The sequence below is a fragment of the Poecilia reticulata genome, chromosome 6, assembly GCF_904066995.2.
Source record: "Poecilia reticulata chromosome 6, P_reticulata-male-v2, whole genome shotgun sequence".
NCBI lineage: Eukaryota > Metazoa > Chordata > Actinopteri > Cyprinodontiformes > Poeciliidae > Poecilia > Poecilia reticulata.
In genome coordinates this window covers 21,104,488-21,122,917 of record NC_088835.1, presented here as the reverse complement: position 1 = coordinate 21,122,917, position 18,430 = coordinate 21,104,488, and the positions used below count along the sequence as shown (strand labels likewise).

The 18,430-nt window shown below is 37.9% G+C and overlaps 2 protein-coding genes across 3 annotated transcripts; one reads left to right on the top strand and one right to left on the bottom strand.

Annotated features, from left to right (window-relative positions):
- The first annotated feature begins 1,934 nt into the window (after positions 1–1,934).
- dnaja2b (DnaJ heat shock protein family (Hsp40) member A2b) lies at positions 1,935–9,400 on the top strand. Its single transcript, XM_008412447.3, has 9 exons — positions 1,935–2,166; positions 5,043–5,102; positions 5,409–5,635; positions 5,726–5,806; positions 6,272–6,405; positions 6,517–6,713; positions 6,843–6,987; positions 7,647–7,774; positions 7,870–9,400. Exons 1-9 carry the CDS (start codon positions 2,089–2,091, stop codon positions 8,056–8,058), a joined length of 1,239 nt encoding a protein of 412 aa, XP_008410669.1. The 5' UTR covers positions 1,935–2,088; the 3' UTR covers positions 8,059–9,400.
- A 785-nt stretch (positions 9,401–10,185) lies between these two features.
- Positions 10,186–17,633, bottom strand: LOC103466681 (uncharacterized). 2 transcript variants are annotated; one of them, XM_081608162.1, is made up of 18 exons: positions 17,188–17,633; positions 16,024–16,116; positions 15,790–15,942; positions 15,622–15,710; positions 15,231–15,406; positions 14,948–15,086; positions 14,359–14,469; positions 13,997–14,116; positions 13,814–13,916; positions 13,437–13,560; positions 12,461–12,708; positions 12,098–12,380; positions 11,663–12,018; positions 11,329–11,571; positions 10,863–11,033; positions 10,686–10,790; positions 10,518–10,609; positions 10,186–10,448 (listed from the first exon to the last, which is right to left on the bottom strand). In XM_081608162.1, the coding sequence occupies exons 1-18, from the start codon at positions 17,347–17,349 to the stop codon at positions 10,376–10,378; spliced, it is 2,841 nt and encodes a 946-aa protein (XP_081464288.1). In that variant the 5' UTR covers positions 17,350–17,633; the 3' UTR covers positions 10,186–10,375. The 2 variants fall into 2 exon arrangements, with proteins under 2 accessions (XP_081464288.1, XP_081464289.1); XM_081608163.1 differs by having other exon boundaries at positions 16,024–16,133; positions 17,188–17,632.
- Between the last annotated feature and the right edge of the window lie 797 nt (positions 17,634–18,430).

Sequence of the window (18,430 nt, the reverse complement as noted above, 5' to 3'; positions counted from 1 at the left end):
ACATTGAAATAAGTAGTTATACTTATAATCAGAAACCAAACCAGTAATAAAAAACAGAAGATAAATTGGTGCACTGGTGGCACAATGATAACGTAGACGATTAATTCAGAATGATGCATTTGCTCAACACTTTTAGGAGTCCTAAAGCCCTCTTTACTGCAAATAAACCTTATGACGATTTTGAAGATCAAGTTTTTGCACTCTTGCTCACACCTGAGTTTTTAATGCTTTCTTTGAGTTAATATATGAAAACAACGAGCTTAAGCATATCTGCACTTTCTTTAGCAGTCGGTCTATTTGATCTCAGTTACCATTTCCCATCATCTCCAGTGCTTTGGATATTAACACTGAAAATAAATAAGCTCATAATTTTGTATCAGGGCAAACATGAACTGTATTTCTTTTGCTATTTAGGCTATTTACAATTTTTAAAAAATGTCTGAACATTAGATCTTCATGCACAATAATCTAAAATCTAGCCAAAGCTGTGTTTTTTTTTTTAGATTGTCACATTTTTCACAATGAAAACCTACATTTACATTGAAGGACTGACTGGGCTTATATTTTTACTCCAGTTTGCAATTCAGTCATGTTCATTGTCTTCAGCCTCATCTGATTAATATTAAGTTTTTGTCTATACATAACAATGAAAAGTGTTACTTCAACCACAGATTTCAATTAACAACTTGTCACAACTTTGTTTTGAGTCATGCAGATGTATTAAATGAGATAAATTAACATTTTGTTTCTGTTGCATCATTACTTTGACAAAACATAAAGTTAGATAATTTGGGAAATATTCTATGACTGCGGTTTAGCTATAAGGGATATTTTTAACCACACAATCTTGGATAGGTTTCCAAAAACTACTTTTTTCAGTTTATCTTTATAAGTAATTTAGAACCACCATCGTTGTTACCTTCTGCCATTTGTTTAATTCTTTAATACAATAGACAGCTTTGCAAAGAGGTTGTCTTTCAAATGTGTGGATGTTGAAGGTAAATTTACACTTAGGCTTCACCGGTTTCTGCTTGTTACTACATATTCTGCCACCATCTGGTCAGACTGTGTAAGTATACAATACAGAGCAGCTCACACTGCAGTGAACTATTTCTTTTACATTATGACAACAATAGAGGTAACGCCAATTAATAACTAAGTATTAAAATATAATTGTTAGACATTGTATATATTGAGTTTATGATGGGAAAAAAAAGATTGAAATCTGTTAAAAACATCATGCATCACTGGTTATTTTTATTGACCATTACCCTATTATTATTCCTTCAAAATATCACATCCAATATGGTGATTTTGCAAACACTGTCATTGCAATGACAATTTGTTATATTGTGCAGCTCTAAATGTGACCCATGTATAACTCAGCTGTGAAACAAACTAAAATATCTTATGAAGAATAAAATAGTATGCCCCAAAGTGTGCATACTCTTAAATTAATATTTGTGTGGAAAGAGTTCCTCTTCATCTTCAGCTTTTAATGAGAAGCTGAAATGTTTTGTTCAAGCATTTGAAACTGTTTATATCTTCATCCACAATTGCTAAGGGTTTGTCCCTGCTGAAGAAATAAAGCACCAAACATGAAGGTGCCATCACCATGCTCAAAAAAAAAAAAAAATCACCAAAAATAATAATACCTTTGGGAGGCCTCAAAAAGTATGATTTTAGCTGAGAATCTTTGTGCAGGTGTAGGTCACAATAAAAGTGCAAATAGCTCTTAAATGGTTTGTTTTTTCTTATTCTTCTTACATCACACAAACCTGGCATTTTGATAGAAATGCATAACTACTGTACATTATCAGTTACATTTCACTCTACGTAGCAATATTTTTAAATGTATACGTTTTGGAGAAAAAAAAAATGCTAAAGGTAATTCAAAAAACTTTAAAAGTTCTGAGTAAGTTCATCATAATTCATACATGAATGGGTTAAAATGGTTCCCAACCCTGGATAAAACTGCGAAGAAGCGTAGTGTGTGGATTAGAATGGACGAACAGCCCCAACCGGTGAACCTTGTGTAGCTCTTCTGATTCTCCGCAGAAGCTCTCACTCTGGTAGCCGGTTAGCACCATGGCGAACGTTGCGGACACTAGGCTATACGACATCCTCGGAGTTTCACCTTCTGCCTCTGAAAACGAACTAAAAAAGGTACGTCTCTTCTAAAACGAAAAATAAATAACTCGGACTCAGGAGGAACGGTGAAGTGGACGAGTTAAAAGTGTTGTTTTGGCCTAAAAAGAACAAAAACCAGTGTGGGAGTAAGCTAGTTAGTTTACTGATTTGAAGCTAGTCTCGAAGGTTCCTAGCATGCTAGCCAGCTGAAATACTCATCTGCATCACGTTTTCAAGCATGAACTCCGACGATGCTAAAGAATTACCTATAAAATTGTTAATGTCATCATTCGCAGTTGCATTTTAAGGTTGTAGGTCCTTTATTTTAAACCAAAAGAGGAATACTCTACACTGATAGAGGTTGCCGGTTAAACCAGTTAACCTAGCTATCTATGGTTGTTTTGCTAATCCTGCCAATTGTGTATAAATTATATTTACTTTAATTTTTTTTCACCAATATTAAACCTAAGTTAATGCTGTAGGAAAACTTGTGTTGGGACAAATGCAGGTTCTGTAAATGGATATGAGCATGTAACTGTGGTTACTCCACGGCCTTCTAGAAAAACCTCGTGTAACTGTAGCAACCAAAACATACATTGTGTACTTTCCTTTTACACGTTATTGGTCTAATGGCTAGCTACTAATTGACATACATTTAGATGATAAAAACCTGAAGTTTAGTCAGAACTCTTTCGGTATTTTCCTTTTTCAATAACTGGTAGATATTTTAAGATGAGGCTTTTCCAGAGTGACCAGTTTTCAGTCTGCCGGTTTTCAAACGAAGAACTCTGGCAAAGATATCAGTTTTTTTTTGCCTGTTGCGTCAAAAATGGCACATTGCTGAATTTTGTTTTGACCCTTTGCCCCTCATTCTTAAGGTAGGTTGCCCTAATTATTTATGTAAAGTAGGGGCGTAGTTTTCTAGCCTCTAAGAACAGAATTTTGGATCACATTATATTCACACATAAATGTAGATAGACTTTTTTATTTTATTTTATTTTTTACATGATTTTAATGTCAATTTTACCTATAGTTTTAAGTATTTTGACATATTACATTTGGTATGGCTGTTCATTATTCTACATGAAAAAAATAATAAAAATTCTTATCTAAAATAGTTTACAATTGCCATTGGAAGGAGCTGTTATAATTACACATTTTTTTAATTTTTTATTTTATCTTCAGGTCTTCTCAAAAGATAATTAGAAAAGTAGGGTATTAAAAGCTTTCTTTTTAATCAGTAATAATTTCCACACTTATAAAAACAAGGATGTTATGTCACCTTGAGCTGGTGGAGAAAGTAAATAAATCCTTAGAGTTGTTGAAGCTAATATCTGGACATAGCCATTTTAATCCACTTAACCAGCTAACTTTTAATGCCCAGATAATTTTTTTCCCCCAACAACTACAGCACCTGAAAAGCACAAGAACATATATCTTTGACACTGTTGCAAAACAGGGAGTCTGACACAAATCCAAATTTGCTACTCTATTATTGGTGAAGCTGGAGAAGATTGATGAGTCGGAGATGATCTGGCAAATTCAGCAGGGTCTGTCAACATAGCTCTATGTAGGAACTAGAGATGTACCGATCAGGTTTTTTCTTGCCGATTCCGATCACCCATGAGGGCCGATCACCGATACCGATCATGTAATTATTTTTTTTTTTTAATCATAAGCACTACCGGTTACATTATATGGAAAAAGGAACCATGAATTCACCTTAATTTAGACAAAAACTTGTTTTTAATAACTTTTTCCAAGAAAAAGACAAAACAGGCATTGTGCAAATTGTACTGCTATCGGTAATACCATCTTTAACAGACTGAAAACATATGAAGGCTCTGAAGAGGCTAAATAATGCAAGGAGTCAAATAAAACCTCTCAACATTGCCAAAGAAATTAAAGTATAAAACTTAACATTCAAAGGCAAATACAGGATCCATTACAATAAACAATCCTGAGTTACTGAATGAAAACTTCCTGATAGCATGGCGGCTAGCTGAATACTGCTAGTTCTGAGTGGCTGTTTTTAACTGAGAAACAGTGAGCCAACTGCGGAGTAATTATGCAGAGCAGGGAGGAGATCGATTCTTTTTTCGGAGATTATCTGTCTCATGTTAGGACAGTGAAAGTTTTAATACGTATGTGAAATGTATTTTTTAAGTTAGATGCTGCAGCTTTAAACAGAGGTTCGGTGTGAGAGTCACTACCAGGTGGAGCAGAAGCGGCACTCCGTCTGTGAAATATTACTACCTGTATCGCGTAGCAGCGGTTCAACAGCGAGAGCAGAACCAGCGTCTTACATCGCAGCTCGAAGACTTAAATAATTTTGCGGGTTATTTGTTTAGCTTTCTGACCGTCATGCTAATCTGGGTGAGTGTTTGTAGCTGCGCGCTGCTTTACCTGCTATCTGATCCTCCATATGTCATTTTTACTGCAGTGAGCCTCGATGTAGCCAAACTCCGTCAAGTATGGCATTGTTTTTATGCCACATTAGATTCATCGTGTTGATGCATTTTGACGTGCTTCACCCCAGGTGCTTCAATTTTCCACTGCAACAACCAAACTTCCCCATTCACTCAGTGCGTTATAGTTCCACATCGCTTAGGATTTGTTGCTGCGCGCTTGCGCAGTGTGAAGGAAAGAGGAGACCAGCTGCACAGGCAGGCTGTTAATTGAGATGCAGGTGATCGGTTTGTGTGATCGGCAACAAGAGACCGTGATCGGCGATCACCGATCATACACTTTTTCGCAGAAATCGGCCGATTATGATATAGCATATTTTACATTTGACAACATTAGCAATATGAGCAGTTTGTTTCTTAGAAATTAAATAAACTGTTGAGTCCCTTGTTCAACAAGGCCAAGTCACACATTTTCTTAATTTTGGAATCTTTCCTTTGTTCCAGGCTTATCGGAAATTGGCTAAAGAGTATCATCCTGACAAGAATCCTGATGCTGGAGACAAGGTATGAACCTGCAAAACATTTAACACTATGTTTGGGTGTTGCCACAAGACTATCAGTTTTAAAGTAGTCATCTAAAAACTGTAACAAATATGTAAAACTTCACCTAAATATTCAAGATTACACATAATTTCAAATTGTAATTCTAGGTGCAGATGATCACTACAAAAATGCACATTTTAAGTAAAAATAGCACAAAATAATTAAAAAACAAGTGTACGTAGATCGGTTTTACTTTTATAAAGGGCACCTGAAGTTCTGATATGTTTAATTTATTGAAATATAGAATTTTTTAAATTCTTTTTGCAGTTCAAAGAAATAAGTTTTGCTTATGAAGTGTTGACAAACCCTGAGAAGAAGGAGCTTTATGATCGCTATGGAGAGCAGGGCCTTCGGGAGGGAGGCGGCGGCGGCCCCGGTATGGATGATATCTTCTCCCACATTTTTGGCGGAGGACTCTTCGGGTTCATGGGCGGCCGGGGAAGTCGAAGCAATGGAGGCAAGAGGAGAGGAGACGACATGGTGCATCCTCTGAAGTGCGTATTTCACATTTTCCAAGTATTTTGACAGCTCCAGTAAGTTGTTCCATAATAACATGATATTGTCTGAAAACCCTGATCTCTCAGAGTGTCTCTCGAAGACCTGTACAATGGAAAAACTACAAAGCTGCAGCTCAGTAAGAATGTGTTATGTAGTGCCTGCAATGGGTAAGTTCATTTGTTTTATTTTACATTTTAAACTTCACTGTTTTAAAAACCTTTCTCAACATCTAAGTAATAAATACAAAGTTCCATCGTTTTAATCAGAGGTTTTTCTGAGTTTAGGACAGTATTTTTTTTTTTCTTCCTCCGCATTTTTTCACTCATCAGTTTTTCAAACAATTTCTCTATAAAGATAGCATGATGGTTATGTTACATTATTACTGCTATAATGATATGATTAACATGTATTTTTATATACATTATTTGGATACACAGATACTACAGCAAAAACGGAATAATCACCTGCTCATTTCTTGATCAAGTAGTCTGTTTATACAGAATAATACACATATTTGCCATTTTCTTTATAGAGTAATGTACAATTTTCAATTTTCTTAGTTTATTTTTAAGAGTGTGTAATGTGTGGAGTACTGATAATAATGTTGCTTATTTGTACCTTTTGACTTGTAGTCAAGGGGGTAAGGCAGGAGCAGTACAGAAGTGTGTGACATGCAGAGGAAGAGGAATGAAAATCATGATCAGACAGCTGGCCCCAGGGATGGTGCAGCAAATGCAGTCAGTCTGCACCGACTGCAACGGAGAGGGTAACACTTCGACACAAACACACCCCAATACCTACAGAGATAAATTATGTCAATAGAGAACCGGAGCCATACTTTTTTTTTTGAAAAGTATGAGTGCATATTTTTGTCCAGGTGAGGTGATAAATGAGAAGGACCGCTGCAGAAAGTGCGAGGGTCAGAAGGTTTGCAAGGAGACCAAACTTCTGGAAGTTCATGTGGACAAAGGCATGAAGCACGGCCAGAAGATCACATTCTCTGGGGAAGCTGACCAAGCACCAGGTGTTGAACCAGGAGATATCGTTCTGGTGCTTCAAGAGAAAGACCATGAGGTAAACTCAAAACATTTTTAACTGACCTTTGATACTGCCAAAGGTTTTGAAATTAAATCATCATTGCTCTATTTGATAAATCTTTGCCAATAAATCAAATTGAAAAACGTTGGGTTTTAATCTAAACAGGAGTTCCGACGTGATGGCAGTGACCTTCACATGGTCCAGCGCATTGGCCTTGTCGAAGCTCTGTGTGGCTTCCAGATCACCATCACACACTTGGATGGACGTCAGCTGCTGGTCAAATATCCACCTGGCAAGGTCATTGAGCCAGGTAAAAAAAAACTAATTAATCTCTTGTCATCTGCAATGATTTATATAACCCCAGGGTGGTGGCAGTATAGTGTTCTGGTGATGCTTCAGCAAGACGGGGGAAGCTGCCCAGTTAATGAAAAGATCAGAGGCGATCAGACATATCACTGTAAGGTTTACATAACAGCTGAAATTGACAATTATTATTTTTTGTTTTACATATATGAAATGCTACCCAACAGGTGGCGTTACCTTTCCACAGTTTTTACTCCACCCTAACCCTAACCCACATCGTCGTTGTTCCTTTTTAAGCAATTATGAGAGACGGTGGCGAAACCTTAAACTGCTGCTGAGCAAGTTACTCAACAGGTTGTTGCTAGGAAACCAAAGAGTGAGTGACTGAGTTGATGCCACCAACCTTGCTTAGCTGGCCTAGACGGGTTGAGAGGTTTAAACTCTGCCTACATCCCCCAGAATTATGTGCAGTTCAGGAGTTCAGTGAAATTGTTGAATATTCTGTCTATTTTTATGAGAAGATCGTGTTTCTTGTATATTCAACCCTTAACCTAAAGCTTTGTATGTGTTATGTAGCTCTTAAATTACAAGTTTATTCAGTATTGAAGATTCTAGATCTTTATATTTACCTTCTGATTGATTTTAAATCACTTTTTTTTGTTGCAGGTTGTATTCGAGTGGTGAAAGGAGAAGGAATGCCTCAGTACAGAAATCCATTTGAAAAAGGAGATCTTTACATCAAGTTTGACGTTCAGTTCCCAGAAAGCAACTGGATCAGCCCTGAAAAACTCAATGTGAGCTTCCATCGAAGAACCTCTACATTTATGCACTTTATAATGAAATGGTGTTTAGAGCCATCACTTATTTGTGGTTCTGATGTCTCTTTAAGGACTTGGAGAACCTTCTTCCAGCCCGAGCTGACAATCCTGACATCGCTGCAGATGCTGAAGAAGTTGATCTTGCAGAATTTGACAGAAGTCAAGGGTCTGGCAGTGGAGGCAGGAGAGAGGCGTATAATGATAGTTCTGATGATGAAGGGGGCCATCATGGCCCCGGGGTGCAGTGTGCGCACCAGTAGAAAGACTCATACATAGACTTTCACATAAAAACCCTTCAAGTTCCATTGCTAGCACTACTTTGAGACCTGATGCACACGCGCGCACACAGACACACACACTTCTCTTTTCATGCCTCAAGTGACAAGGTGATGCACAAAATCCCTTATAAAAAGTAAATGAGTCTCCCCCCTCAGTTCCATGGTTCCAACACCTCCCCAGAGAGATCGCAGTTGAGTGATGAACGTTTTTTTAAGTTTGTAAATGTTTCCAGCAAGGAAGTCTGTCTTCATCCTAAGCTTTATCGCTTTTTTTTTCTGTGCACAACAGTCTAGTCTACAAGCTGCAAATATTGTTGACTATTTTGAGTCGAGGTGTGATTCAGTCATAAAGGATTAGATGACAGTTCTTGCCAATGAGCCTGGCTATGCGTTTCCAGAGTGACAAAAGAAATCACCTCACTTTTTAAAATTATATTCAAGAGCCCCGCTGCTACATAAGATAATCTGATTAGACTTCTAAATATTTAACCAGCCTCTAATTAATATGATAGTTGTACTATCGTGAAACTGTAATTTGCTTGTGCTGTATTTTTCTTTTTCTTTTTTAGGTTTGTAGACGTTGCAAACGATTTGAAAGCCCTGAGCACCTGACACACCAATATTGTTCTTTTTCCCTTTGAGTGGAGTATAAACTTCTTTATGAATGTTTGCGTGTTTGAAACGACAAACCTTGCAGTTATGTGTATTATTAGACTTGACACTTTTGTTTTAAATGCGGTGGCTCAGTGTTGGAGCTTTTTTGGAATATTCTAGCTTATTACTCTGGTTGGTGTTGCTGCTTTGCGGTGAACTGCAGTGAGATTGGATACCAAATAAAGAGAGAGGAGGATGAAAAATGTAAGTGTTTGTAGAAAATCTAAAATGTACTTATTTCCCTCTTCTTACTTGGACTGCATTGTAGGAAAACTGCTTGGCACACACTCAACCTTCTGTATAGACATCTTCCTATTGTACGGTTACTAGCCAAACCAACGTCCCCTCACATGATGCAACATTTTCATTCTCATATCTGTAAATAAAAACAGTCAATGGATGCATTTAACATTTACAGAGGTGTCATTCTGCAGCTACAACACTTTCTCACAGAATTGAGCAATGGTCAATTTATAAATGTAAATGTTCTCATGAAGAAAGTTAATTGGAGCCACTCTTGGATGTTTACATGCACCTCTGACTCATTGTGTATGTAACTTTGGCTTCTTGGGATATTGTGCACAGGTGAAGGGGGTTCTAGTGAAATTTCATTATTGTTAATGCTTATGGTTGTCAAAGTGATAATTAAAATGTATATTAAACAACTGCACATGTGAATCTCGGTCTATTCCGTCACAGCCTACTGACTTGATTAGTTTTACAAAGAAAGGGAGACAAGTCTCGAATTAAATCAATAATTACACCCAAATGTGGTGTGAACTTTGAAAATGCTTACGGAGTTAAATGAAAAAGTTTTGCCCCATACAGATTTTTTTTCTTGCTTCTTTGGTAAAACTTAAATGCATCAGATCTTTAAACTGAATTTATCCTCAAAGATGATCTGAATACACAACATCAGATATTTTCTTTACTGGAGAAAAGGGTAACTTCGGTTACCCTTTTCTCTAAAAAGAACAAAGTCCTGTCTCACATTTGGCAAACAAAAACATCTGGATGATCCCTGAGACTTGCGTGAAAATCTGTGGATTGATGAATCAAAAAGTGGAACCTTTTGGAATGTGACTCACCTGAACACATCATTTTAGAAAAAGCTCATCCTAACAGTTAAACAGTGGTGTGTGGTGGTCTGCAGGTGTGTGGCTGCCTTAACGATTGGCTGTAACCTGTCAGGCAATGAATTCTGTTCAACAAAATAACATCAAAGCACACCAGCAAGTCCACCTCTGAATTGTTAAACAATAATTGGAAGTGAAGTATGCATACTCAAAACCCCTCCAATGTGGTATAAATAAAATGATTATGGAAAGAACAGAGAGCCAACATTTCTTTAAAGAGATTTAACATTCATTTACTTGTCATTTTATGGAATTTTAAGCAAGCAGCCTTTAAAACTAAGGGCTTTTTAGGGGCACATTTTCATGTTTTTACTTAGTAAAAAAAAAAAAAAATCTATTGAACACTGCATTTTGAATTTTACCCAGGTTATCTTTGTCTGATATTAAAATTTGGTAATCTGAGCCATGCAACTGCTATATAAAAGCAAAAAAAGTGACATTGTGAGGAAAATATTTAATATTTTCATTAACAGTGACAATAGGACCAAACGACTTAAACCATCTGTATCTCAGCTTGCTTCATCTTCTGTCTCGTTGTTCAGAGCAACAGGAGCTAGAAGTTCCTTAAATCCTGTCGTATTCCTAAAGGATGCAAGAGCACAGCAGTTTAAAATTACTTTTAGTTTTTTACTTCAAAGCATTGATGTTTACCTGTCTCTTTTTGACTGCATAATATAGGAGCGCTCTCTTCTGAGTTGCTCCAGTCGCTCTTTAACAACAGTCTTCTGCTGAGTCTTATCCTCCTTCAACACAACATGTCACACTGTAATTATGCACAACATATCCGATGTTACGGTAAGCTTTGAGTCATTTCGTTACCAGCGGTAGATCTTGAGTGAGATGCTTTAGCCTGTCCGTGTGCTTAAGGCCAAGCAAGTCTTCTTCTGCTTTTCTGTTGAGGATGATGGAGAGACGTTCCTGAACCTGAAAAACAATATTGGTGCTCATCTTTGTCTGAAAGGCACCGTTAGTGTCTTTTCTGTCCACGGCTCTCACCCTGAACATCTGTCTCTCTTTGTCTCTTTGGTGTTTCTGTTCAAACTTTCTCTGCATGTCCACCAGGCTGCGCATTGTTCTCTCTCTTTCCACTGCTGACATCGGTTCTTGCCGTTCCAATTGATCCGTTTCCAACAATGTGGTTCTTCCAGAGAGACTGGATGCTATCTGCTACATAAACAGGTATTTATTTACTGTCAGCATGAAATCAACATTAGCCGAAATAAAGACTTGAAAACATGATTTTTTGTGTGTAATTATAATGTGCTTCACTTAGTGACTAAAGTAAATTAACTTTTAATAATTTCCTACTTTATTTAGTGGGCGTATGTGCTTTATCTGCAGTTTACCAAGCATTTAACCTAATTTTAATGAGTAAAAGTACAAATTTGTTATTGCCACAAAAATATTTGTGGCAGTGACAAAGTTATGCACTGTTGACAAAAACCAAGAAAACATGAATTACTGTTGATTCTTGAGAATGAATCATTTCCTCGTTATCAGAGAGTTCCGACCCTCTGATGTCCCAGAGTTCAGACTCGGTCATCTCTCTGCTGGTGCTGACTGTGTGACCAGATGCTCCATCAGCAATGCAGCCGAAGGAATCACTAGAAACACTCGGCTGCACCTCCAGCAGGTTCTCTGCAAGTGAGCGTGGATCAATTTCAGTTGCAGCTTCTCCTTCACTTGGTTGGTCTGGGATTGGATTCTGGTTCGAGGCCAATTAATTAAAACAAAAGAGGAGAAAATCAAATTACACAACAGTGACAATGTAAATTGGCATGCTGCTAATGCAGTACCTCTACTTTCTTCAACTGCTGATCTGCAAACTGTGCATCATACTGAGCCAGAGTGTCCACCTCTTTGCTGTCTCTCCTCTGATCCGCCTCTTCACATTGTGTGGACTGGCCTTGGATTCCTAGCCTGCTCAGGGTGTCCTGATACTTTTCAGCTTCTCCAACTCCCTCCGCATCATCCTCAGGAGGTTTGCTCCAAGCGAGGGGGATCAAGGATCCCTGTTTATCAAAACTCTCCAGGTTTGCGTTTATTTCTTCTTCCCTACCTGCTCCAGCCTCTGGAGTTGGAGCATTGGCCTGTGCATCAGGCACACACAGGATCTCCAAATAGGGTAGCTCCTCCATGATCGCCCCACAACCTGAATGTATCCAAACAGATCATAGCCTCAGCTGTGGGAGTGTGCTTTCCGGTTTTGATTGTGCTTGCAATGCAGATACCTGAGCAGACGTCCTGTTTAGCAGAACCTCCAGCAGTTGGGTCCCTGCTGGGTTCATTAGTTAAGTCAGTAGTTGCAGTGGGAACTGATGCCGCATAAATGTTTTCAACTTCTCCTGTGCAGGATGATTCAGGCGTGACCTGCTCATCGTTGATGTTTTCAACCAACATAGAGCCGGAGATTAGAGGATCGTCTGACATCAGGAGATTGAGCAGGTTGGGGAAGCGTCGGGTTTGTAATTCAGCTTCATATTTTTCTCTCAGAGCTTGGGCAGCCTGTGAATCCTAACAAAACATACACTGTTATTATGTCAAATATCAGGCTTTAATATTTGTCTTTTGCACTGGACAGAAGCTACACTCACCCGGTGTAGGAGCACTTGCAGCAGCGCTAAAGCCTGGCCCTCCTGAAGCTCCATCAGATGCATCAGAAGGAGCAGCTTGCAGTCCTCTAGCAGAGATTGTGACCGTTTTCCCTGCGTGTCCATCTGAATGCTGGTTTGCTTTGAGTTGTTCTCGCTTCCATTCTGTGTCTGGAGCTTAGCATGGATTTGTTTCAGTCTTTTCATACATCCAGCCCTCAAGGAGGTTCGATCAGCATCAAAGCCACCATCTGGAAGCCATAAATAAGACGTCAGAACTTTAGGAAGCCTATTGAAGAACTTCAACACTAGTTTCAATGTTTATTTGGTGTCATTTTCCTGTCAGAACAATATATGTAACCATGTGACCCAAACTATCACCCAAAGATTAAGGAGAACTGGTTACAATGTTCAGTAGCAACCCAGGAACTATAAAGACTCAAATCAGTTATAAACTGGAAGATGTTGAAGAAAATTAGCATGAATTGAGATGATAATGCTTATGAAAAAGCAGTGCAAAATGTGAGCGAAATGTGTAGCTAATTTAAATCAAAACATCAGTTGCCTTCTGGAGAAAGGTTTTTTTTTTTTTTCAGAGAGTGCCAGAAAACCAATGTATTGAGATGAGTGCTTACATTTCAGATAAAAGAAAGGATAAGATATAGAACAGAATAAGACTTCCTTGACCACTATAAAACTGTCTGGTTCCTCTGAAATGTGTCAAGGAAGTCGGGAATACTTACTATATGCATTTGAACCAGTATTTAAAGCTTTGGTCTTGGAAAAGGTGGACGAAATCCACAGAGTATTTAAAGTTGTGCACCAAATTACTGTGGAAGATGGTTCTCATTCATAATTAAAAGCCTAAAACTGATTCATGCAAATGAGGAGTGAAAGTAAACGATGACAATTCTAGCTAGTTGAAGCAATGAGCAGGCATCAGAGGGGGAAAAAAAAGGCTGGAAAAAACAATACCTACTATCTTTTGGAGGAATTGCGCAGCTTGCCTCTTGTAAATCCTCTAGGGAGATCCTGTGCAGCAACGTGAGCAGATGCTTCCTCTCCTTTTCCTGAGTCAGCACAAGTAGCTGTAGCTCGGTCCTCTGGTAAAGTTTTAGTTTTGTTACTGATAAGAAAACAATCTGCAGGGCTCTCTTTCACAAAGATCTTGCACCCTGCACAAAGCATAACGTTCTGCCTGATGATGTTCAGAGCTAATCCATACAAACATGGATCTTTAACTGATGTTAAAGGTGCAAATAAAGTAACAATTGTCTCGCTTCCATTCTTCCAGTCACATGTTACTTGAGGTAAACAATAGAAAGACATCTGTTGTCTATAGTTTGAAATACCTACCCTCTGTGATGTCTCAAAGTCCTCTTTTCCTTCCTCTCCTTTGTCTTCATTCTGTAGCAGCAGAGTGACATATTCTGCTCTACACGGACTGAGGACCTGTGGCCTAGAAATAAGGACGAGCTTTAACGGTGCATGCACAAAAGGCTGGAGACGATACGCATCCTGTAGGTTTTGTAAACTCACCATGACTCCCAGGATTGACGAGATGCCAGCAGAGCGCTGTGAGATTGTTTTTCCCTCTGAGTTCTGTAAATCGCCAGAAGGGCATGGAGACACAAAAGCCTCAAACTTTTGTCACACAATCTGGAAAAAAAGATAAGTTAATTAATTCCTGTTCGGGCAAGATCCATATCCAAGATTAAGAAAGCGATATAATTTGAGTTTTTATTACCTTTAATATTTTTTTGTTTACAATTTGTCATTTTGCTTCCTCTCCTTTTGTTATAAGCTCTATGAATACTTTTGTAATGTGCTGCATGTGAGTGAGATGTATTTTCAAACAACTCCTCAAAATAGAAGCATATGGAATAACAGTCTGTAATCACCTTTGACCCAGGAGTGTCAGCTGATTTTGTTCTTGTTGACAAAAAGTGTGCAACTCATTCAGGAGAGCAACAGCTGAACAGGATTCTTCCCGTAACTCTGAACATCTTGTTCTGCAGGGAAATATATACATATATAATAAATGTGGCTAAAATTATGTTCCTTAAAAATAAATCCAACAGGGTTTTACTTCAAATTTTACCATCTTCTATTCCTTTTTAATGTTCTAAAAAATTACCCCAAACATATTTTCTGACATAAAATACTATAATTCAATTAATTACAAAATTTTAACATTTCTCCTTATCAAATAATAAATCATAAAAATAAGAATTTCCCTTAAAACTCATAAAAAACCCCAGTAATTTTAATATATGCCAATCAGAATAATTGTGATATTTGTCACAACCATGGATAGACGTATGCATGACATGCCATCAGCTTTGAATTTTAACGTTATCCTCACGGGTCAGATTTCTAATGATTTTGTTTGATTTCTGAGGGGAAACATGGTTTCAATTCCTGGAACTGGAGGGAGAGAACCCTCCAGTGAACACTGGTGTATTTACAAACTTTGTGGTTGTGGGTTACTTGTATATCCTGAACGCTCCAGGCAGGAAAACCAAGCCCAGCATGTCAGCAGACTGCAAAACTTCCTCCGCCATAGTTTCCAGTGCCTCCACTTCCTTTCCCTGTTGCCAGGGAAGCAGCATCTCCCAAACACTCTGGGCTGAGGAATCACCAGAAACAGATGTGAAACAGGAACAGATTTGGAGCACCATGCACAATGCTGACGAAGTCATTGTCAGGACTGGGAAGTCACAGACATTATCCGGGGTTATTGTGAGCACAGGTCAGAGTGACATGCCCTTACTGTAGTGCTCTTGAAGCATTTCTGTGTATAGCAAGTGAGTCACCACATCATATTTCACTTCCACCAGAAGGATGACATCCGACAAGGAGACAGAGCCCCATGCCTGACCCCTGAGGCCCAACCTTTGGCTACACAAGGGGGAGGGCAAAATGCTGCTAACACCCTCTGATGCCAGTCTGACGAGGAACAAAGACAACAAAAATACATAAAAGAAGCACATCATTACATTATAGACAAAAAGGGTTAAATATCTTTGATGTTTCTTAAACCTTGTTAGACTAGAATACTCAGCAATATCCCTAAATGTTAAATTTTCAATGTCTATATTGCATCATGCCTATACTGTCATTGCAGAAGAGAATCATTTTAAAGCGTGCTGAGGCATGCTCACCTGGCCCAGCACTGCTTGACGGCTTTTTGGAGACTCTTCAAGCTTGTTGCTTTTTGGCAGAGCTGCTTTTTTTCCAGCACTTTCTCACTCTGTGTATCGAATGTAAAACTTGAGAAGTAGTAAAGCAAAAAAAAAAAAAAAAAAAGTAAGTAGCAGCCAACCACTTACCTGGAAAATGTCTATTTCAGCTGTTTGTGGCTGTGGGAGTCCTGACACAGAGTTGAAAGCATTTCTTAAAAACTCTGAGTCGTTTCTTTGGGGCAACTTTTGCAGCATCTGATGAAGATTTCCACTATTAAGAAGCTGGCAGTCCCAGTAAAGCTGCAGAAATGGCAACTCTTCTTAGGACTAAATGAAAATATCGAGAAATGGATCTATACAAAGAAAGCAGAACTATTGTACCATTTCATTCTTTTCCTTTGCCCTTTCCATTTCAAGGAGCACATCCAAAACATTTGCACATGTACAGGACCAGCTTTTGTCTCCTCCTGCAACCTAAAACACAAACAGTTCTGACAAAAAAGTATTGTTGCATGTTATAAAAGGTAAAAAATAACGGACCAGTTATTGTAATAATTAATCAACTGCAACATAGGCTATTTAAAGGAACATTTAAGCTATGTGTATCGTAAATAAACATCAATAAAAATGCTCTTGTTGACAACAGATAATCAGATCATGAAAAAACAAGAAAAAAATCTTTCACAGTTGTAACTGTTTTTGCTTGGTTGGTCTGGGTAAATTTGACAAAGATCAGTTATTGATGTATTATTTCCACTTTTTCACCCAGATTGTACTACTTGTATTACTTAAATATTGCAATATTTAAAGAAACTTCAGAATCCCTTTTGTTTTGTGCCAACTTGTGTTGTAACTTAAAAAAACAACATATCAGTACACTTCTCATTGTCAGAAACAAAAAAGCGTTTTAAGATTTCTATCTTTTGTAACTTTTGTAACTTCTGGAATCTTGAATGGATTTTTACCTGACAGTGATCTCACTTCATCAATGTCTGTTTTTATGTGGCTGTGTTCATTAAGCAGCTGCACCAATCTGGGTTAATATTTCTTGGATACAGTAAGTACCAAACAGCGGTTTCAACACACGCTCTTTGCCCGAATGCAGATGTGTGATATATTGTCTTTTAATTTCTGCAGAACAAAATATATGCTTGTTTCCAGTGTAGATTAACATTCTCACCCAAGAGTTATGTTTATTTTTGCAATTAATTCAGTTATGATATATGGAAATCCCTTTGAAAGACGAAACAAAAAAAATGTTGTCAAAGCCTAAAGATGATTGAGAACATTTTAGTAGGAAACAAATCAAGTGAAGTTATCATAATTAATGCATGAAAGGGTTAATCCCTGAAGTTACTCTTTATGAATAAGTAATTCTGTATTGTTTTCTATATTCGTTCTTCATTTTCTGCTGCATAATAAAAATGCTTGAATTATTTTCAATGATGATTTTAGTTTTTCTGCCCCAAGTCTATAGTATTCTGTTGGGATAAATGAGTAAACCGCTGATGCTCAAAGTCTGTTATGAAATGGAAGAATTGTTACCTTTTTCATGGCTGCATCAGCTTCACTTTTGCTCGAGGGCACATGAAACACTTTGCAGAAGAGAAGACTAATGTCTTCAGTGGAAAACTCTGCTCCAGCAGACATGCCGAGACACTGGTGAAGTGCGGGAATAATATCCTGCAAGAGTACAAGCTTAGACATTTGCAGGAAAAAACAAACGTAGCACCAGCACAGTGATGACACATCTTACCTCCTCCATGCTTTCCGCACGGCAGGCTAATGAATTATACAGCATATCGCTAAGGTTACAGCAGCCGGATCAGTTTGCCAAGAAACAAAAGTGCCCATGTTTATGGCAGAGGGAGAGTGAAATGTGACACAAAAACACAGAAAACAAACCAAAGGCTGTTCAATTCTCTTGTGACTAAAAGAGTGTTGAGTTTCATCTGTAACGTCAATAATAAAAACAAATTAATTTGATAAAAATGCTAAAGTATACTTTTATGACGCAACATAGAAGAGAAAATAACTTTTCTGGCATAGTTTAAATAATTTAAAAAAAGTTTAGCATCTTAAGATATCTTTTTTGACATCTAATCAAAAAATAATATTTTCTTTTTTTTTCATATCTTAATATTATCTTAAGATATCTTTTTTGTTAAGCAAAATTGTCCTGGGACACGTAGTTTAGTTGCCTGTAAGGCAAGATTGAACGCTTGTAAAAAGAATTATAACAACATAAATAGTAACAATAGTTTAAAAATATGCGTTACTGTTAATTTGTCGTTTCCAGTCTCTCTCTTATATGTTATGTATTTTTAGTTGTTAATGTTGAATGTGTGGACCCAGGAAGGGTAGATGCAGAGAACTGCAACTAATGGAGATCCCAATGAAAGAAAGAAACAAAGAAACAAAGAAGGCAATGAAAGGACATAAAAATAAATACTTTTGCAACAAAACACTGATTCCTATTGGTCTCATTAATGTAACTTCCTCTAAATACCTTTGCAAACCTTTACAGATGAAACATTTCTTTTAATTACCTGAATTGCATCTTTTCTCAGTGATGTAAGATGCAGAATATTAGGGGCAAATTGATCCATCCATCCATTTTCTTGACACCCTTGTCCTTTAGTGTGGTTGGGAGGGTTGCTGGTGCCCATGTCCAGCTAGCATTTCGGGCGAGAGGCGGGGCACACCCTGGACAGGTCGCCAGTCTGTCACAGGGCAACACAGAGACACACAGGACAAACAACCATACACACACACACTCACACCTAGG